General features: G+C 42.8%; 1 protein-coding gene across 1 annotated transcript in view; it reads right to left on the bottom strand.

Annotated features, from left to right (window-relative positions):
• The window catches only part of PIGA (phosphatidylinositol glycan anchor biosynthesis class A), a 14,226-nt gene extending 363 nt beyond the window's left edge, over positions 1-13,863 (bottom strand). The window contains exons 1-5 of the mRNA XM_018563055.1: positions 13,825-13,863; positions 12,614-13,367; positions 9,713-9,845; positions 2,764-2,896; positions 891-1,097 (exon numbers count right to left, since the gene is read on the bottom strand). Of these exons, the coding sequence (XP_018418557.1) occupies positions 891-1,097; positions 2,764-2,896; positions 9,713-9,845; positions 12,614-13,367; positions 13,825-13,863 (1,266 nt within the window). The remainder of the gene's footprint in view (positions 1-890; positions 1,098-2,763; positions 2,897-9,712; positions 9,846-12,613; positions 13,368-13,824) is intronic.
• Between the last annotated feature and the right edge of the window lie 6,873 nt (positions 13,864-20,736).

The following is a 20,736-nucleotide window of genomic DNA, read 5'->3' as shown; positions in this document are numbered from 1 at the left end:
CCAAAAAAAAAAAAAAAAAAAAGGTGAGATATCTGTAGCTCCTTATGATAGGTGACCCATTAGACCCATTATAGTGAACAATGTTGTCAGGGAAATCTACAGGAGGATGGGAGGTTTATGTCAAGGGATGAATAAGCATCAATTTAATAAGCTGCACAGAACTTGAAACGTTTTCTAAAAATTCTTTACCTGCTGCTTTTGAAAGTTTGCCATCAAATTATAACTGACCAAGTGACTTTTATCACTAGTTGCCATTGTGCAGAAGTGATTTCAATGTCTAAATTGGACCTTTTAGCAATTTTACAAGTCTGCATGAATGTATTCCTCATTATTATACAGGATTTATATAGCGCCAAGAGTTTGAAATGTCTTCCTTATATTGAAAAGTGCTGCGCAACCACAATACAATTCCATTATGAGCTGGTCGGGGTCATGGCCTCGGGAAGCATACTGCAACTATGGGGGTGGAATGTGCAATACCTGCCAACAGCAAAATCACACAATACGGCACCTCTATCAAAATAAATGAAGACATTACAGTTAAAATACAATTTAAAGCAACAGTGTTAGATTGTAAGCTCTCATGAGCAGGGCCCTCCTAAGGGTCACAGTCACAAATACAGGCAAACAGTGTTAAAATCTGCCAGTATTTGGGGCACCGGGAGCCCCAGCTGCTGCGTATTTCTGTCCATATGTATAGACAGTAAACCTTGTACACACTCAAGTACTGGCGCTTACCCGCGTACATCATTTTCAGTATATTACTATGGAGAAAAAACGCTCAGCTGGGGCTGCCGAGTGCATTTTACACTGTAGACTTATAAGCCTATATTTGCACCAGTGTGCTAAGCCCTAAAGGGATAGTACAGGAAAATGTTATGTGAACTTACTTTCTCCGTCCTCTCAGCGACATCTCTCCAAGTATAGAATGTCTTCACAGTGTTATGGATGGCTTCCGGGGAGGGCAATTTTTCCGTTTTCAGCTGATCTATAGCTTTCTCCAATCCATCACATAGAGATTTGACTGACGGCTCACACAGGATGATGAAATCCTCAGGCAGCACCTCGGGAATCCCACCCACTCTGGTACTCACCACCTGTTACAAGTACAGCAAGCTGTAAAATGAGATGCTGCGACTAATTACAGAAATGGATGTGCTGTACCTGCACTTCCTGGTACTAAGAAGAACGCGACATTTAAACTTTTAGCTTATAAAGCCTTAAAGGCATAATCAATGCAGTTAGTAATATTTAAAGTGGAATTATACCCAACTATCCCTTGCAGCCAAGGAAGGGGCCATCTTAGCCTCTATTTGGATTGCACCAGACATTAAAGGGCTTAAAAAAGGGCTGGACAACTCCAGCCCTCGAGCTGCAGTGGAACTACAAGTCCTATGAGGCCTTGCAAGACTGACAGCCACAGGTATGACTCCCAGAGACAGAAGCATGGAGTAGAACAAGGGCATCGATCTTAAGGATGCAGTCATTTTTAAAATCTGAAGTATCTAGAATGGGGCAGTCTACCCATTTTCGCACCATATAACGAAACCAATTAAAGGAAGAGGGTCCTGCTGCTGTAAATGGTGGGGAACCTGAGAATGTACAGTGCTGAAACAAAACAGGAGATCTTCATTTTTCTGAGACGTCTGCTTGTGAGAATGCTAGTTGCCTGTCTGACATACTGACCCCATTAAGTACCTACTTTCTGAGTTACTGGCTTGAAAGAAAGTACACAGATGAGGTCTTCCAACTTATACAAAAGGTCTGATCTGTTCCAGGTCAGTGACTTGGAAAGTATTGAAGCCAGCAGATAAAATCCAGGCAACAGGTATTTGCAGAAGATGGTCTGCAATGGCAGTCCCTTAATTCCGCCATGATCGGTTTACTCTAAAAAGATTCCGCAGACTTCTACATTATCCTGTCCAACTCTTTAAAGAGACACTGTCGCATCATTCAGGAAAAAGTGACAGGCTGTATGTAAAATGGGCCTTCTGGCCCACTATACCGCACCTCACCAGTGCTCCCCCACTGCTCCTTGCGCTGCCTCAGCTGGCACAAAATACCTGCTTCTTCCAGTTATGAAAGATTAAAGTAAAACTTTTAACTTGAACTTTTATTTGCAATCGGGTGTCCCATTGGAGAGAATTCCCTTCACTTCCTGATAGCCAGAACAGGAAGTGACAGAAAATTCCTCCAGAGTGAGAGAAAGCCCTGGTGGTAGGCAGGGTCACCGGAACTAGTGTCCCCATCTACATTTCCATCTATTCCTGTGCTTATAACAACTCAAAATTTGGGATTTTTTTCCCACTTTTAGCGATAAGGGTCACCAGGACAAATAGAGAAGGTGAATCTTCCTAATGGGGACAAGGACAGCAATAAAAACCTGACAGGTCTTGTAATCCCTCTCCATTCTATCCAAAATGAAAATAAAATGTTTTGGCTCCAGTTGCACTTTAAGTGAACAACTCCCATGTGACAGTTCTCAGGCCTTGCAGCCAATGGCTAGGCCCCAGCACTGTCACCTGACAGGGTGTGATGCCATTGATCCCCCTAATGTCCAACAACAGCTGACTGAGTATTTTGGTGTCGGCTACAGCAGAGTAAGGAGTGGGTGGGGAGCGCTGGTGAGGCAAGCATCAGTGCTTTGGGAGCCCCTTTTCACAGATGCGGTCACTTTGCCTTGAATGGGTAAGCTGACAGTGTCTCTTTAAATTTCGTGTAACTCTCTCCTCTCTATTATAGACACATTAAATTGTAAATTACCTGCAAACCACAGCTAGCAGCTTCCACGATTGCCATGCAGAAAGCTTCAGTAAGAGACGTGTTGAGGAATATGTCACCTTCCACCAAGACATTCCGCACCTGACGGTGTTCCAGAGCACCCAACAGCCGAACCCTGAAACCACATCACAATAAACATTTACTGCCTTTTATTTTTAGTGCATCATAAACCAACTTCAAGAGGAAACTCAACCACAAAACTCTGCACACTTCCCAAGTATCCTCAAACATACTGAGCTTTTCTAGATGAAATCTGAAGTGGAAAAGATTGGCTTCGAGTTACAGATCACTGATTGCTCATCCCATTTGCCTGTTCCACTGAACAACAACTAGGGATGAGTGGGATGCAATTACGGATTTCAACTTTGCCTAAATTTTATCAACACGACCTCAAAATTTATCATGTGGACTGCTTAGGGGAAATCTGCTTTAGAAAATTTTTTTTTTAAAAAATCATATGGCTTTCTAACAAGGCCATATGACCATGGTGTCAGCACTGACATAGTGATCACATGGCTTTGTAGATAAATGTTAAGTTAAGATTAGAAAAAGATACAAAACCTCAGACTCATTTGTGTAAACGCACACAAAAATACCCTACTATAAGAGAAATCCAGCACAGTCCACTGGTGTCTGTTCATTTCCTATATTATCACAAGCAGTCTAATTAGCCCTCCTAGTTCTTCCCTTGGATTACAGAACACTTTCCTCATTGTTACAGAGATGAGAGCAGGAAGATTTCTGTTGTTCAACAAAAGACGATTGGGCAGGGCTGTCACAATTCCATGCAGTTTCAGCGTAGGATAGGCACTTCATTGTCAGACCGAAACAGGAAATTAGGAGAGGGGTGTACTTCTGGCAGATCAACAGGTATTTTTCTGTACTTGCAGGGTCTTTTTTTAAAATTCATTTTACAGTAATGCAAAACAAGACACTAACATAGTGTCTAGAGCTGCAACAGTTAATCGATTAAGTCGATTAAAATCGACGATTGAAAACGTTGGCAACGTTTTCGATCGTCGATTCGTCGGCTATCGATTGCTTATAACAGGTCAATGGTAATCTGCATTCCACAGTATAATCATTATACAGCGCAATGCAGAATACCAGCATTTACAGAGGACTACATATCCCAGCAATAGTACATTATTGTATAATGTTGTACTATTGCTGGCATTTGTTGTATTCCTATATAGCTGGTGGTATACTGCATTTCGCCGTATTATCATTATACAGCGCACTGTAGAGGACTACAAATCCCAGCGATAATAAATGATATACAGCGCAATGCAGAATAACGCCAGCTATAGAGGAATACATCAGATCCCAGCAATAATACATTATATACAGTGCAATGCAGAATAACGCCAGCTACAGAGGACTACAAATCCCAGCAATAGTACATTATAGTATAATGTACTATTGCTGCATTCCTCTATAGCTGCTGGTATTCTGCATTGCGCCGATCTATAATAATGTACTATATTGCACACCACACTTTTTTTTTACTTCCACCGTGCCAAGCTTGCTCCTGTGATGGACTACAATCGCAATAGAAACTAGTAGTCCATCACTGGAGCCTTTTTTTTTTTATCCGATTAACCGATTAATCGAACTTAATAATCGGCCAACTAATCGATTATGAAAATAATTGTTAGCTGCAGCCCTAATAGTGTCATAATTGTACATACAGTTAAAAATACAAAAACGTACAAAAAAAAAAATCAGGGCAGAACCGACCCAGTCCCAAAGAAAAAAGAGAGACTGAAAGTCAACACCCCCCAAGGCATTCCCAACATTGTTTGGTCATTAGTCAACGCCCTCCCCTCCCCCCAACACTTGAGCTCTGTTGCCACCCACCAAAATTCAACACAGTCTATCACATCGGCTGACTATGTAGGAACATTGGCCTCCTTTAGTAATGTTACTAGATGTCAGTGATGCTCAAATAATCAGAGGGCAGTTGCTCAGTTGCCCAAGGCGTATATAGTTAGCCAACCACCGTGCTAGCCGACTGGAGCCATGATGACCATATTTTCTCAAATTTTAAAGGACATCTACTAGCATAGGTCGCTTTATGAAAGGGTAATGAAGCCCTGACCAAAGACGTCCAAGCCCCCAATGTAGGTGCCACCGGTTTCCACTACTGTAGAACAATAAGTTTCTTAGCATAAAACAGCAAGTAAGTAAGGAGGGTACATACTTGCAGGGTCTTTAAAAAGAAACATGCTGATATACACTGAGTGGCCAGTTTATTATGACCACCTGATGTTTGTAGGCAAATTAGCTATAATTAGCTATAATATAATTTCACGCTGAAGTTGCTAGAGGGCCAGACCATTATAAATAGGGAAGCAGGTTGTTTACCACGACAGTAGAAGTGATTTTTTTCCTGAAGATACGGGTAAACAACGTGATTTAACAGACTTTAAACGTGGGATGATTGTTGGCACGAGCCATGGAGCGAGTATCAGCAAAACAGCAGAATCCATTAAATGTTCAAGAGGGGCTCATTGTTAAAGTGTTTAAAGACTGGAATGTCAGCCGAAAATCTGGGTCTCAACATGCGAATTGTGGCTGTCAGCGACTAGTCAATGTTAGGGCAGAACGGAGAGTGGCAAGACTGGTACAAGACAACAGAAGGGCAACAGTGCAGTGTCAGATTCCTCGCATCACCTTTCAACATCTGGTGGAGTCATGAGGTAGCCCAACGAAGTCATCTCGTGGAGTTATCTCGTGGCCCAACGAAGTACTGATGGGGTAGTCATAATAATCTGGCCACTCAGTGTACATGCGATGGGAATATATTGATCAGTCGGATAAGCAAGAGAAACTGCTGTGATAACTCAATCCAAATTCATAGTGTGGTAGACACGCATTACAAATCTGTCTTCTGTCCGTGCAACGAATGGCGCAACTTATAAAAAAGATTCATGTTAACGGTCGGTAAGGCGTCTATGGATCTGTTGCAGAATTGCCTCAGACAGAATTTTATCTACAACACATTACCGACACATGGAAAACAATTTATTCCAATGTGGAAGAGGTTCTTCAGGTGTACAGGGTCTTCAAGTTGGTACACCCATAGAGGTTTAAATTTCGAATGGGATGTTACAAAATGATTATGAATAAGAGGATATGTGCATTTATATTGTCATCACCATGAAACATCCGTGAGGATGCACACAAATGAATACATGATATACATTAAAAACTTTAGACCTGTCCATTAGATGAATAACACGTCACTCATATCTGGAATTCTTTGTATACACCCGGGACAACTTCTTTATCTTGTAATATTGGAGAAGAAAGTTTATGATATTTATGTGGTTCAACCCATAGGATAGAAGATATAAACTAGGGTAGAATATAAGGGACCCTTCCTAAATATACATGTATTTATATTTATAGAATTGAATGTTTTAAAATTTATTGTATGTGGTGTAGGGGATCCAATAGGATTGTGTGTGGTTTTCATTATGTATATTTATTAAAGGTTGGTTTTAATGGGATGGGGAGGAATTCTTTTATGCGACATGGAACAGCTAATTAAACATGAGAATATAACTAGAATATGTAAAATAATAATATAAATATGTCATCATACATTATATGGGTGTGATTTGCAAAGTCCCCCGTGAGTGCTACATTTCCATACAGTCAATCTGTCTTCAATGAAAAGATATACTTTATCTTATGTATGACATGTCAGACAGGTTATCTGTAACTATTACAATGCATAGTAGCATTCTAACAACAGAACAGGTTCATTTGATCAGAATCTGCTGTTCCAATTAACACCGCACATAAGGATCCCTCCCCACAGTTGCCACCATCTCTAAAGGTGCCCATACACTGCACGATTATCGTACGAGAATCGCGGGAAATCCCGCGATCATACGATAATCGCAAAGTGAATGAAAGTGTGCGACCTCTTTAACTGTACGGTCGCACGTCTTCCGTCGAACAAGCAGGCTGGAAAACCCGCCGTGAATCGTACGATTCTCAGCGAGTTAGTGGCCTGCTTGTTCGACAACTGCCGAACGGGCCGGTGTGCGCACGCGCACACTGCCCGTTTGCAGTCATCGGAAGCCCGCCCCTCATTGCAGTCATCGGGGGGGCGGGCTTGCGATGATCGCAAGTACGATCTGCCTGTCCAAGATGGGCAGATCGTACGTTTTTTAAATTACTTTACAACCCTCGCAAGACAAAAAAGCCTTGCGAGGGTTGTAAAGTGTATGGGCACCTTAAGACTAAAGCTGGCCATACACCTTACAATTATCTGCAGATTTTCTGTGGTCAGATGGAAAAGGTGCAACAGATTCCTCCATCTACACTTAACTGTGTGGATGGAGTATTCTCCACCTGGGCCAATCTATTGCACTTTTTCCATCTGACCACAGAAAATCTGCAGATAATTGTAAGGTGTATGGGCTCCTTTAGCCAAAGTGGTGAAACGCGTTAGAAACATGTGGCTACATGCCGGGGAATGTTAGTGTAACCAAGATGAAGATATGCCAATAAAAGTTGTCATCAGTGAGATCCGTGGAGTGCGGTATGTTTTTGTTGGTTTTATTTGATTTACCTTGACTTTTCTGATCACCAATATGGCAATATTAGTTAATTAAATTATCACAGCCACAGCGCCAAAGTGTTGCGCGCAGGAGCCAACTGAATTTTTTGCATATGTCGCAAATAGCAAAAAAACATGAATTCAGTACAAGACTTTCTAATCCAGCCAAAACACCAGAAAAGCAAATTCTGCACTGAATTGCCCCTATGAGTTCTGTAAACACAGCGATACAATGCCTCAAATGTGAAAGAGAGACTAGAGCTTCTCTGCTGATTGGATAAAATATTAAATACCATTTTCATTCTACAGGTACACTGTACTTTCCCTTTAAAAATTCTCTTATCCTTTAAGACTGACAAACAGTGAGTGTGTTTGCGCAATACATACGCATTCCTTTGCCAGTAATAGTAACATAACCAGTCCCCAGAAGTCATATACAGGGTGTGTATACTTCTTCAGGCTGCAATCTGAATGTTTTTTTTACATTAAAGGACCTGTAAAGTGCCCGCATTTCCTCTCCTGTTAGAACATCAGCATCAGAATAGAAATACATACTAGAGTTGTTTTTGATGATGTAATAAAAGCTTACTTGAAAAAAAAAAATCCCTTTTATGTAGTGAGTGTTGCCTTCTGTCTGCCCATCACTTTCATCAACTTCCTGGATTTCCAGTGTACTTTGCGTCTCTTACCCTGCTGCTTGATGTGATACAATCTCGATTTCTCAAGACTACGTATCCCATCATGCATTGCTTCCAGCAAGCAATGATAATGTTACATTGTTCAGACGTTAAGTTGTAGTTCAAAAGGCAGGCTCTGCGAGTTGTGAGGAAGTCCATAGTCACAGGGCTGAGGTAAACTGTCAGTGCATTGAGGAAGTACTTTAATAAGTTTACAAACTTCTAGATTGATATGATTATTAGGAGTGGGATAAAACTTATGGACATTTAATCTAGAAATACAGATTTATTTTTTGGCGATAGATACCCTTTAACATTCAAATGTAAGGAGACGAGTCCTCTTTAAGAATCTCAAAAGCAGTAGAAAACATGAAACAGTTCCAGAATCTCTCCATCTGTCAGAGCTCTGTGCTGGAAATGAGCCATCATCCAGAAATCACACAGCTTTATATGCAATGTTGCCTCATTTTATTGGGAATGATAATGAGGTGTGGGCTGTAACATACATATTCAAAGGATAGAACAAATCTGGTTGTATAACCTCTTACACATACCTATTCCTGTTTGATTATTTCTCCTGCTGCATTCTCATGATAGTTTCTAGAAACTGAAAGTCAGGTCTTCACACCTCTTTAATTTAGTATCGCAACAGAGATGCGCACTTCTGCTATAGATTTTTTTCTTGTATTCAAAAGGAACTTTATTGCAACATGCACAAACCAAAATTCAGACACATTGCTAAACACCACCTGGGCAGAGGGTATGGCTGTAAAACTGACTAGAGGAGTTACAGGAGCATCGTATGCCAGCACAGCATCCTGTAACTACTAGCAGCGATCCCAGGGAGTGCAAACTGCAAATTTGCATCCGTGGTTGGCGTGGTCAAAAAAGAACCAAGGGAAACTGGCAGGATAACAAAGGAATTAGCAGCACAGCCTCCTGTAACTTCTCCACACCAGTACTAATCTCCTTCCATGTTTGGTGTGATCAGTTTGAAACAACAAGCAAGGGTAACTGGCGGGATCACCAGGTATTCAGCTGCACCATATAAACCTTAGGCCTCATTCACACAGCTAAGTGTCAGCCAGTACAGATCCGTGCGGCGTGCACGGCCGTATCGGGCCGTTGCCGGGAAGGACAGGTGCTGCGTGTGATTGTACGCAGCAGCCTGTTCTTCTCTATGGGAGTACACGACTGTACGCCGCCGTACACTCACCCGAACTTTACATCCGTGCAGGTGCGGATGTCCGTGCTTGGATACAGACAGGATCTACCCTGTCTGCGTACGAGTACGGACACCCGCACGGATGTGCAGCTCGGGTGAGCGTACGGCCGTATACTCCCATAGAGAAGAACAGGGTGCTGCGTACAATCACACGCAGCACCTGTCCTTCCCGGGAAGGAACCGATACAGCCGTGCATGCCAACGGATCTCTACGGGGCCAACTCTAAGCAGTGTGAATGAGGCCTTCAAGGCTACATTTACTAAGAACTATATGCACAACCAAACACAACTCAGGAATGTTAATTTTTTGGGTAAAATACACATTAACATCTTTAGAAAACTCTCAACCAATATTTTTGTGATGATAACTCCAGAGATTTGTTCACCCCTGGTAATGATACAAATACTTAAGCCTCCCTATTTCTAGAGGAATTTCACTGCATTTTGGTGTACCTGTCGTGAAGCTGGTATCTTTCTCGTACCTCCTCTAAAATGATTCTCTTGGGGCCCTCACCTCCAATGAGAAAGTGCAGGTCTGGGTATCTGTGGCACATTTCAGGGATTATACCCCCCAGCAAGTCTATTCCTGTAAAACAAAAACATACGGATTAGAAATCCCACTGGCGGGACGCTCACTATTGTCAGAGTGCTATCTACAATCCACAGGTACCAATTCAAATTAATTGTTCTGTCCAGACAAAATGAAATCCTATTGGTTACCAATGCACTTTTCTCCACTTATAGTGAAGAAAGATGGTCACGTTAGATGTCTCTATGAGAATGACAAGCAGGGAGAAGTCTTCTGTAGAGTCAAAACCTAACACTGTTTCCTATGACAAAAAGCACAGGATCAGCAGCGTTGCACACAGATTTTCAAACAAGATGGATGCTAACTGCCTCCCAAGTTACAAACATTACTTTCACCACTAGATAAGTCCAAGCTTGACACTACACCATGCATTAGAAATCAGGTCACTGGTGTGCTAAGTCAGGACGTGGCACTGTGATTCTGTATACCTCCCAACTTTCAGAGTCCCTTATTGACACCGAAACGTTTAGAAAATCTGTGGAGGGCATTAACCAAGCAAATTGGTGATATATATGCTAATCAAATCGTGAGAATATTTCCAAGGTGCTAGGAGGAGTCCCTTGCTATCCTTTATCATAGGCCCAACTTGATTTGTAGGTAACTCATTAGCTTATGGTCAGACAGCTCAAAGATGCACAATCCCCAAATGGAGGTACTGGGAGCAACTCAGGGACAGAAAACAGTAGAGGACCAGACCAAAATGGATCGTAGAGTCAATAAAAACAAAAAGGTTTCATAAAATTGTGTTAAACATCCAACACGTTTCAGAGGAAGACACAACCCCCTTCCTCTGGTGTTTGGAAACGGAGAATGAAGGAATGGATTCCGAGCAAAGAAAAACAGAATTTAGATCTTATTGCAGCTATGGGTAGTTCTCCCACAATTAGCAGATTGCAGGCAGTGATTGCCTGAGGAAGGGGGTATCGTCTGCCTCTGAAACGCACTGGCTGTTTGAGCAACACAATTATAAAAAACATTGTATGAACTCCAACATCCATTTTGGTCTGGCCGTCTTCTGTTTTCTGTCTCTGACATATGCCAATCAGGCTACCTCTCACTTAAAATCCCAACGACAGGTTTACAGTGTTTGTGGCCCCGGAATCTGAATCTCTGGGCTGCCATCTGCCACTGGTGATTTAGCACCAGAGATGGAGACAGATTTTCACTCTAAACAGAACCATAAATAAGAAGTGGTTAGGGTCAGGTTTTATTCTGTCCCAGTGCAACTGTAGAGAAGCTAGGACAGGAATTTATGACTCAAGCTGTAACATTGTAATAAGTCCCCATAAGTGTTTTATTGTAGCAAGCAATCATTAGCCTGCAATGAACAAAAACAAAAGGTGCATGAAATGTAACATTCACCTTGGCATAAAAAGAGCAGATGTTACCGTAAACCTATAAGCACATGCTATTTGACCTAGTAAAATGTGCTTAGTAAAGGTGTTACATTTCTCCCCAGTGAATCCCTATATAAGTATATCACTAAGAGCCATATTTATAAAGCAGTGAATCTGACATTCAGGAAACATTCACTGCAGGTGAATCTAATTGGTGCATGCATTTTAAATGAAAGCGATTGATTTACCAGCAGTCTTTGTTTGGTGAAACTCACATTTACTGCTATATAAATATGCCCCTTAGCTGTAAAGCTGAATTTAAGGTACAGCTAAATACACATACAGCAGATGTTTTATCCACTAAATAATTTCTTGCCCTTCTACCCATCCATTCTGAGATTTACACCCCATATGCTGCACTGCCAGTTGGACAACACCACTTTTTCTGTTACAGTTAGACAGTAGAAGGATTATAGTGGTGTTCTCGCTCCCAGCCTGCTGAATGGACAATGAAAGAGCAGCAAGAAACCGATTGTTCCTCGCAAACACATCTGCATGAAGTACAACTGATTCGCTTCCAGTCCTGCCTCTCCCAATGTGAGTAATGCTTTATAAGGGATCGCAAGTGGCTGATTTCAAGTCAAGTTTAAGTACTTACACTAGCTGCATTTTAAAAAAAATACATGTATATTTTATTTATGAAAACAGGGCTGCATTCATTTCTATCTTTAGATTTGCCTAGAGATCACCTTTAAAGAATAAGTGCACTTTTAAGGGCTTGTTCACATCGAAAGCGTGTGCGTTCCAGAGCGGTAGCTGCTGGAACGCACCGCAATCGCTAAGAAACTTCTCCCCCCGGATTTGGGGCTGGAGGGGGCGTGGCGGTGCATTGAGTTCAATGGCACCGCTTAGACACACCCCCCCCCCTCAGTGTGCGATCGGACGCATGGCAAAACTTTGCCAGCGTTGCGTTCCACTGCAAACGCAAAAAATAGAGCAAGCCCTATTTTTGGAGTTTGCAGTGGAACGGAGCGCTGGCAAAGTCTTGCCACGCGTCCGATCGCACTGCAGGCGGGGGTGTTGCGCATGGAAGCGGTGCCATTGAATTTTAATTTCACTTTAATCTGAATTTCTGATTTATATGATCCCATGCAGCAAGATTTAGCAGACTTCTCTTGCTGCTTCTCAGCTGAAGTGCAGCTTCTGGTCACATGATTTTCCCTCTATTGATTCCATTGTGTGTGTGTGTGTGTGTGTGTGTGTGTGTGTGTGTGTGCGAACGTGCCTGCATCAGACAGCTGTGGGCTTAAAAAGAGGGATATGCTTAGGGAAAAAAAATCAAACACTTGTTGATTAGGTTTTTACTGGCCCAGATTCAGGGCAATAAAAAAAAAATTTGACTAGCATGAGAGTATAAACTATCCTTACCTTTTCTGTACACCAGTCTGCTGACCACCACAATGGTTATCTTACTAGTCCTCTTTTTCTGGGGGTCTGGAGTGAAATCTGTGGGGTCCACAGCATTGGGGATGACAGAGACGATCTCAGGGTTCAGGGCGGCTCGGAGCACAGTGTTCTCTTTGCTAGTGTACGAGACACAGATGATGTGGTTTGTATCACACAAGGACACCGTCAGAAGTTTGTTGGTGAGCACTGAGCTGACATCAGCAAATCCAAACAGTGAATGGTCCGTGAAAACCGTATGGAGCCCCATTGTCTTAGCATGGAACAGAGCATCATGGGCCATGGCAGAAAAAGAGCTGTGGGCATGAACAATGCTAACCCTTTCTCTTACAAAGATATACCTGAGTAGAGGTAGAGTATGCAGCAGGGTGGTGGCCGTAGACTGGTTATACATAACCCTCAGAGGTAAATAATAGACTTTCAGGCCATTGGTGAGGTAGCGGATTCCTTTCCGGTCCTCATATGCATGAGTGACAATGATGACCTTATGTCCCCTCTCGATCAGACACTGAGATAGCTGATAAATGTGACTCTCTACGCCACCCATGTTTGGATAAAAGAAGTCCGAAACCATACATATCACATGAGTCCTGCCAACTGGACCGTGTGTTTCTTCTGTAGTCTTGGAAGAGTCCCTACGAGAGCGAGGTGTAGACCCTACACCCCAAATGTGAACCATGACAGAGACGGGTGGTAGATAAGTCCCCTCCTTGTAGATCTGTAAGACACACAATTACAAGTCTAAATTAAAAAAAAAAAAAATCAAAGCTGCAAATTTTTTTTAGGGTTGTGCAAAATAATAGAGTTGAGGATACAGTCAATCCAAGCTATTAGACACTTTAAAAGGCAACGTGTTACCTGGTACACCTGAGGCTACCATCTATTATTAGAGGCTGTCCCTGTCTGAGCCCCCCAAGCAGCAAAATGGTACCATACTGCACATGATGGCCCAGAGCTAGCACCACCAGAAGGAGTCAGTTAATGGCAATCTCCAGCACCGAGATAAAATATTGGGGCTATCAGTACCGACCTCCTTCTAAAAATGGTAGCCTCCAGGCTTCTCTCAGAAACAGCTTCCTATCAAGTCATCCTTATATTACATTCATACAGTGAAACCAAAATTATAGTAAAAATATTTGCAGCAAAATAGAACTGTAACAAAGAATATGACCCACCCACTCCACAATAACAACCTCGTCAGAAGTTCCAACCATCCCCTACTCCAGTAAAAATGTGTTTGTTTTTTTCTAGGACTCCTTTGGAGAGATTTCCTCTGACTTCTTATTCCTCCAAAATGAAAGACAATAATGCTTTTATAAAGTAGAACTATCCAGCACCCCATAATGATCTTCTGCTGTTTATCAAGGGCTCAGCAACACAAGTGACAAAGGAAAAAAAAGACAATATTCATGTTCCTCAACCAATATGTGGAGGAACATTTTCCTTTCTTACTTTTGTTGTTGAACCTTCAATAAACAACTCTGGCCCATTAAGAGGTGCTGGCTTTTTCCATTTTATGAGCTATCACAGGTAGGCATGCACTCCCTATCAGTGGTGTTTAGGGTCAGGTCCTGGATGAATTTATCAATAGTAATAAAAACAGACTCTAACCAAAATAAAATGAACTTTTTTGCTAGATTCTGGATATAAGAACCTGACTGAAGTGTAGAGGATGCTACAGGGGAGTTTAAATGATTATCAAAAAACAGAAAGGCCCAAATCTATCATGTCCTTCAGCTCCTATAGATCTCACCTGTGTTCTCCTGATGGGTACTTTGTCATTTTGGGAAATTAAACAACAGCCTAGGCAGTAAACATGGGCCCAAGCATGACTTGGTAATCACTTAAAATTATGGTGGCAACCAGACGCCTGAATTTACTGCTGACTTCTTTTACCTCTTCTTGGGCTCTGCAGAGAATAGAATACTATGCCACAGTTCCCAACTCTGTTCTTGTCCATCGTAGGGTCATATCAGACAGATGATTTTGCCACTTGCAATTTACCCTCATGGAGCTGCTCCTTCCATGACCCAAACGATGCACAATCTTACTCTCTAGTAGTGGTATCTTGGAAATCTGTCCTTCTCATTCTTCCAGTGTAACAGATAAATGCCCACACATCCAGTTGCTCTGAGTTACATGGTACAAACTAATTGATTTGGGTTTCTGTAAATAATTACACCCTTTTCAAGTCAATCCTTATCAGTAGGGATGCAACGTGCCGTACTCGCCCAAATGCTCCGATACAGGAACTTTCAGTCAGAGGAAGATTTCCTCTGACCGGCAGTGCCATAAGGGGACATGGAGTCGGCTTCTAGGGCAATCAGAAAGCTGTCACTGGAGCCTTTTTTTCTCTAATCCGATTAATCGAACTTAATAATCGGCTAACTAATCGATTATGAAAATAATCGTTAGCTGCAGCCCTATATATATATGATATTTCATATACACTGGTAGAAAATTTCAAACATTCGATAATGTCATCAGAGACGATGAACGTCATTGGAAATTTCATTTTTTTTTTTACATTCAACACAGAAACAGGGGTAGGCAGATCTATTCTTATCCTGGGAAGGGGGGGTCAGATCTATTCTGATCCTGGGATGGGGGTCAGATAAGGAGGTAATCTATTCTGATCCTGGGATAGGGGTGGGAGGGGGTCAGAGAAGGAGGTAATCTATTCTGATCCAGGGATGGGGGGGGTCAGAGGAGTCAGATCTATTCTGATCCTTGAAACAGGAGCCGAGTATTACAGCATTCTAGAGATGCTACTGAGAGGGTGAACCCCATTTATGAAATGACAGCTTTGCCAATAAAGAAAATAATCAAATCAATAATAGGAGGGTGGGGTGAATAAAGACAGCCCCCTCCTTCATCGGCTAGTGAAAGACAGGAGAATGTATACATACCAGAGCGATCACAGTACACACCCCGGCAGAAATCACAGTCCGGGACCATGGAGAAGAAGCACACAGCTCACATAATTAACAAGGAAGTCCAGCATGGCTTAACATGACAGACACAGTACAGAGCAACCAATAGCTTGGGTGCATGAAGACGAGGCTTGGAACACAACCATATATGGGCATCTACATCATAGCTGAAGAATGTGAGAGTGAGGCTTTGAACGCAACCAAATGAAAACAGGTGGGTCACTATGTATGAGCGTGCGTCAATGGGAGTGTGTCCTGGCTGCTAGGAGATCGGCAGCGTCTTGGCAGGTGAACATTAGGTCACCAGGATGGCATTGCTGTGTACCAGACTGTGAAATTCTCAGTGGAGTGGAGTCAGGGCCGGTGCAAGGATTTTTGCCTACACGGGCGAAAGAGCATTTTTTGTAAGCTCTCCCAAACAACAATGGCTTTAACCCTTTCAGTGCCAGAGACTCTTTTGTTCTTATTTCTTTTTTTTGCACAGCTATTTACACATGCCAAAGCTAAATACAGACTAATGATTTTAGGGCAGTTTCTTTATAATTATGAAGTACTGTAACTCAATCCAGGATTATACAGCAATGGAGAATGACAACCAGCTATAGAGGACTACAAATCTCAGGAATGGAGAATGGCAATCAACGATCATGGATTGCTGAGATTTGTAGTTCTCTATAGCCTGTTGCCATTCTCTATTGCTGTTAAATTATTGGTCCCATCAATCCAGGATTTTACAGGGCTGCGTTTGGGTCTCCCCAGGGCTGTGTGCGGTCTCACCAGGGCTGCATGTGGGTGCCGGGCTCTGTGCCGGGCTGTACGAGCGGTGTGGGGCTGTCCTTTCCTGTGCCTGTCTCTGCAGGAGTCGGAAAGGAGGAGTTGGGGGGTCAGACAGGCACTGTCAAAGGGGTCAACCTGAGGTTCTCAGCAGGCTGCCTAAGGTCTCTAGCAAGCCCGGGAACTCAGGCAGCCAAACTTCTTTAAAAATGTAAAGGGCCTTTAGTATTGGGGCATTTTTTGTATGAGTACAAGTACTGTGGGTATCGGGACATACCTACCGGAAAGATGTACTCTTCTAGATCAGAGTATACCTTACTGGGATCCAATGTTTCTCTTGCAGGCTTCAGGGAGCCGCTATCTAATAGCGGGAGACTCCCAGAATGTCCGGGAGAGTTGGGATCTCTGCTATGCCTAAATTCTGCAGGGTTTGGGAACCTTGGATCTCTCATTTTCTGTGATAGAGAGCTCCTAGAACTCTGATGTGCATTGCCTCTTCCTTTTTTTTTGCTCTGACTTCGGACGAGCAATCCCGTTGCCAATCCCCCCTTCTCCTCCTCCTCCTCCTCCTCCTCCTCCTCCTTCTTTTCTCCCCTTTTTTTCTTTCCTTTACTCTGTGCTTCCTACTAGCGCCCTCATCCATGCCTGGTGCCTCATACCTCACCTTCTCCTCCCTCCCAGGCGGGTCATTTGCTTAGAACTTTCTCATCGAAGATGACTACTGTTATTCATTATCACCATGGTTTTATTGTTCTCTGTTCCCGTTTTCTGTATTGTTTTCATCAAAATAAATAAACATTATTGAATTAAAAAAATATATAAAATATGAGTAAATAGACACCAAACACGTCAAGCTTCAACATTGTGTGTGCCCGTGAAATGGTAAAAACTACGTTACACTTTAAACGTTTTTACAGGTCATACATTTAGACTTGACTCTAGAACTATTGCTCTAAATCCAGCATGTGCTGTGATATCCAACATATGTGGCACAATCATCATTTTTGTATGTAGCCACACCTGACACGTGTTTGTGTTAGTATGTGCATGTACGCGGGGGGAGGGGGACTTTTAAACTTTTTTGGGGGTGGCGGCCCACACGAGGTGACACCATAATGACTGACAGCCATTTTGGTGTCACCCCCTCTGAAAAGTCGGGCACTCGGTCATGAACCGAGAGCCCGACAGTTGCAGGAGTGAGGAGGGGACCCGGAGGCATACCTTATTCCGCCGGGTGAATGTCCCCTCCTCTATCTGCTGGTGGCCATCACCAATAAGGTCGCCGAACAGGTATCGCAAAGATGGGCGATGACGTCACGGCGGGGTGTAACCTGGTATCCGCTCTGGGTGACACCTGGCCTCGGGACGATTGTGACTGTTGGTCAGTGGGAGCTGGAGGATTACAATGGAGCACAGCAGGGGGCAGAAGGCCACTATGATGGTCAGTGGGGACCGGAAGGGTACACTAGACACCAGTGGGGATCGGGAGGGTACTGTGGTGGGCAGCATGGGTAGATTAGACACCAGTGGGGAACGAGAGGGTACCATGGTAGCCAGTGGGGGCTGTAGGAATACAGTGGTGGTCAGTGGGGGCTAATGTGGTACAGTCCTGCGAAATCCAAGACAGTTGGGGAGACTGCACAGCTCTGAATATCTGCCAAGATTAATAGGTTGTTTATTTTGCATTTATTGAACAGAAATAACAAAATGCTTCCAAATGAATATTTAACAGATCAAAAGGCAGGGAATTAGAGACATTCATTGTTAGGGTTTATATACACTTTAAGATCTGGAACCAAGTACCATGTCATTAAAAAACTGTTACAAATCTTTAACATTTTGATGTTCATCCACTAGATGTCTCCTGGTGGTCATGAGTGGAATCCCAGTTATACATTACAATGCTGTATGAGGACTGTTTGTACTTTTGATACTAAGCATATTGGTAATGTATATATTAATTTTATTACACGCAGTCCAGACCAGGCATCGGCATCTGGTGTTTTTGGGTCAAATGGAAAATAATTTTATTTAATCTCCTCTCTTCCACAGGTAAATATTGCTTGTAATATCAACTTCAAATTGCAATAGCAGGCTGGCTATTGCACCCGCCCACTAAGCAGAGGAGCGGAACTGACCTCTCTCAGGTCCACTCCTTCTCTTAGTGGGCGGGGTTTCAATAGCCTGCCTGCTAGTGGCTATTGCAATTTGAAATAGCCAATAGCAGTCTTGCTATTCATCCCCATTGTGTATAGTGTACTGTCTGCTGCCGAACGTGGTAGTACAGTACACAAAAGCACACTCCTTGATTTGCGATACGATCGGGTAACGATGGGTTTATCAGGATGTAACACGATCATAAACCAAGGAGTGTCTGTACTGCCCTCAACATCCTGAAACTTGTAACCATTATCAACAAACTGTTACCTTTTACTTTTGCCTTGCATGATCAAAAAGACTGTCTTATCTTTATAGCTCTAACCTTTCCTGCAGTGAGGGAAGCTTGCATGCATGTGTCTCTTGTCAACTCCCAAAAGAATAATCGACAATCAAAGCAAGGGTTGCAGCTAATGATTATTTTCATAATCGATTAGTTGCCCAATTTATTTTTTCAACTAATCGATTGGTTGCATTAAAAAAACACTCCCTCTCCAACCAACTCCAACTAACTGATAATGAGAATAGTTGCCAGCTATTCTCATCGATTTTATTATTGATTTTAATAAATTAGTTGTTGCAGTCCTAATCAAACCCCCACCCTATCTAAGTATAAGTTTGGAACCTTTTATAGGAGGGCAAAGCCAGGCATTGTACATCTCTACCTAAGTACAGCTCTACACAAGTACGGGGCACCTTTTAAAAAGCCATTTTAACTCGCCAAAATGCAAGCATCAGCAACTATACCTCATAAGGACTGCAAGCAAACCTTTTTCCTACAACCTGCTTTCTTTCTCCTAGTCTGCTTCCAACCCCCTCCTTCCTCTAACATGCCTTTTTCCCCTCTCCTTCGCATAATAGTATCCTCTATACTTAAACTCTCATTCATTCACCCCTCTTCTCCTCCCCAATGCATATACACATCACCCTCACCCCTGCCCTCACCCTGTTACTGCACCCATCAACTTCTGTTTCTCTTGAACCCACATGCTGACAAAGGCTCCAGGATTTTAAAGCATGTGCACTCCTGTAAATCTGGCTCTTATCTCATTTCCCTCACCCTCCTGCTTCTCCTGCTTTCTGCCCCCCCACAATCTAGATTTATTCAGCACACCCAACACCCTTCTTCCTCTGGAAGCAGTCCCAATCCAAGGGATCCCATTCCTATACCTCTACTTCCAAGAACCACTACCCCCTACTTGTGTGCTCTCTGGAATGCCACAAAATCACCTCCATTCATGACATCTGTATCTCCAACTCCCTTAAGCTACTTGCTGTTACTGAAACCTGGTTTCAGGAGTCTGACTCTGCGTCTCCTACTGCCCTCTCCCATGGTGGTCTCCATTGGTCTCACTCACCCAGACCCAGTGTACAAAAGATAGGTGGAGTTGGCTTCCTTCTAGCTCTACAAAGCACATTTCAAGTTCTTCTTACACTACCTTCTCTATCACTCTCCTCTTTAAAAGTTCATTGTATAGCTCTGCTTTCCCCAGTTTTGCTGTGATGTATCGCCCTCCTGGACCAATATTATGTTTTCTTGACAACTGTTCTGCCTGGCTACCCTATTTTCTTTCCTCTGAAACGCCCACTGTCATTCTCTCAGCTACTTAGCCTAACTTCTATCTTTGGCCCAATGCAATCAAGGGTTAACACCCTTGATCATATTCTCCCACCTCTGCACTCCTTGCAATCTCACCAACACCCCATTTCCTCTCTCTGATCACAACCTCATCTGTTTCATACTCTCCCTATTATTGGCTCCCTACCTTGGCTAACAGATGTTACCAGAAGACTCAGGAGAAATAGTCGCGCTCTTGAGCAACTATGGCATAAATCCAAATTCCTGAGAGACTTCACCCTATATAAATCTGCCCTCCAAAAATATAGTACCTGCCTCCACACAGCCAAGCCACCTTAAAGACAAGATTGATGCAATTTGCCATGAAATCTTTGCTGTCCAGACATCTCCCACTCCGAACACACCTTATCTACCACCACATTCAATACTTAAGTTGCTACTCTTTTGTCCAACACACACACCTAACCACCTGACCCCTGGACCCCATAACCTTACAACCCTATGGGTGTAACATGAAACATGGTGTTAAAGGTGGAAGTAGACTTTACCTTTCTTATTATTTCTCTTTTTCTTCTTCCTCTCTCTAAATCTCTAAATGTGTGTGTGTGTGTGTGTGTGTGTGTGTGTATATGTGTATATATATA

Source organism: Nanorana parkeri, unplaced genomic scaffold (assembly GCF_000935625.1).
Source record: "Nanorana parkeri isolate BGI_ZX_2015 unplaced genomic scaffold, ASM93562v1 scaffold628, whole genome shotgun sequence".
Lineage (NCBI taxonomy): Eukaryota > Metazoa > Chordata > Amphibia > Anura > Dicroglossidae > Nanorana > Nanorana parkeri.
Note: the sequence above shows the minus strand (reverse complement) of the source record. Positions and strands in the feature narration are given on the sequence as shown.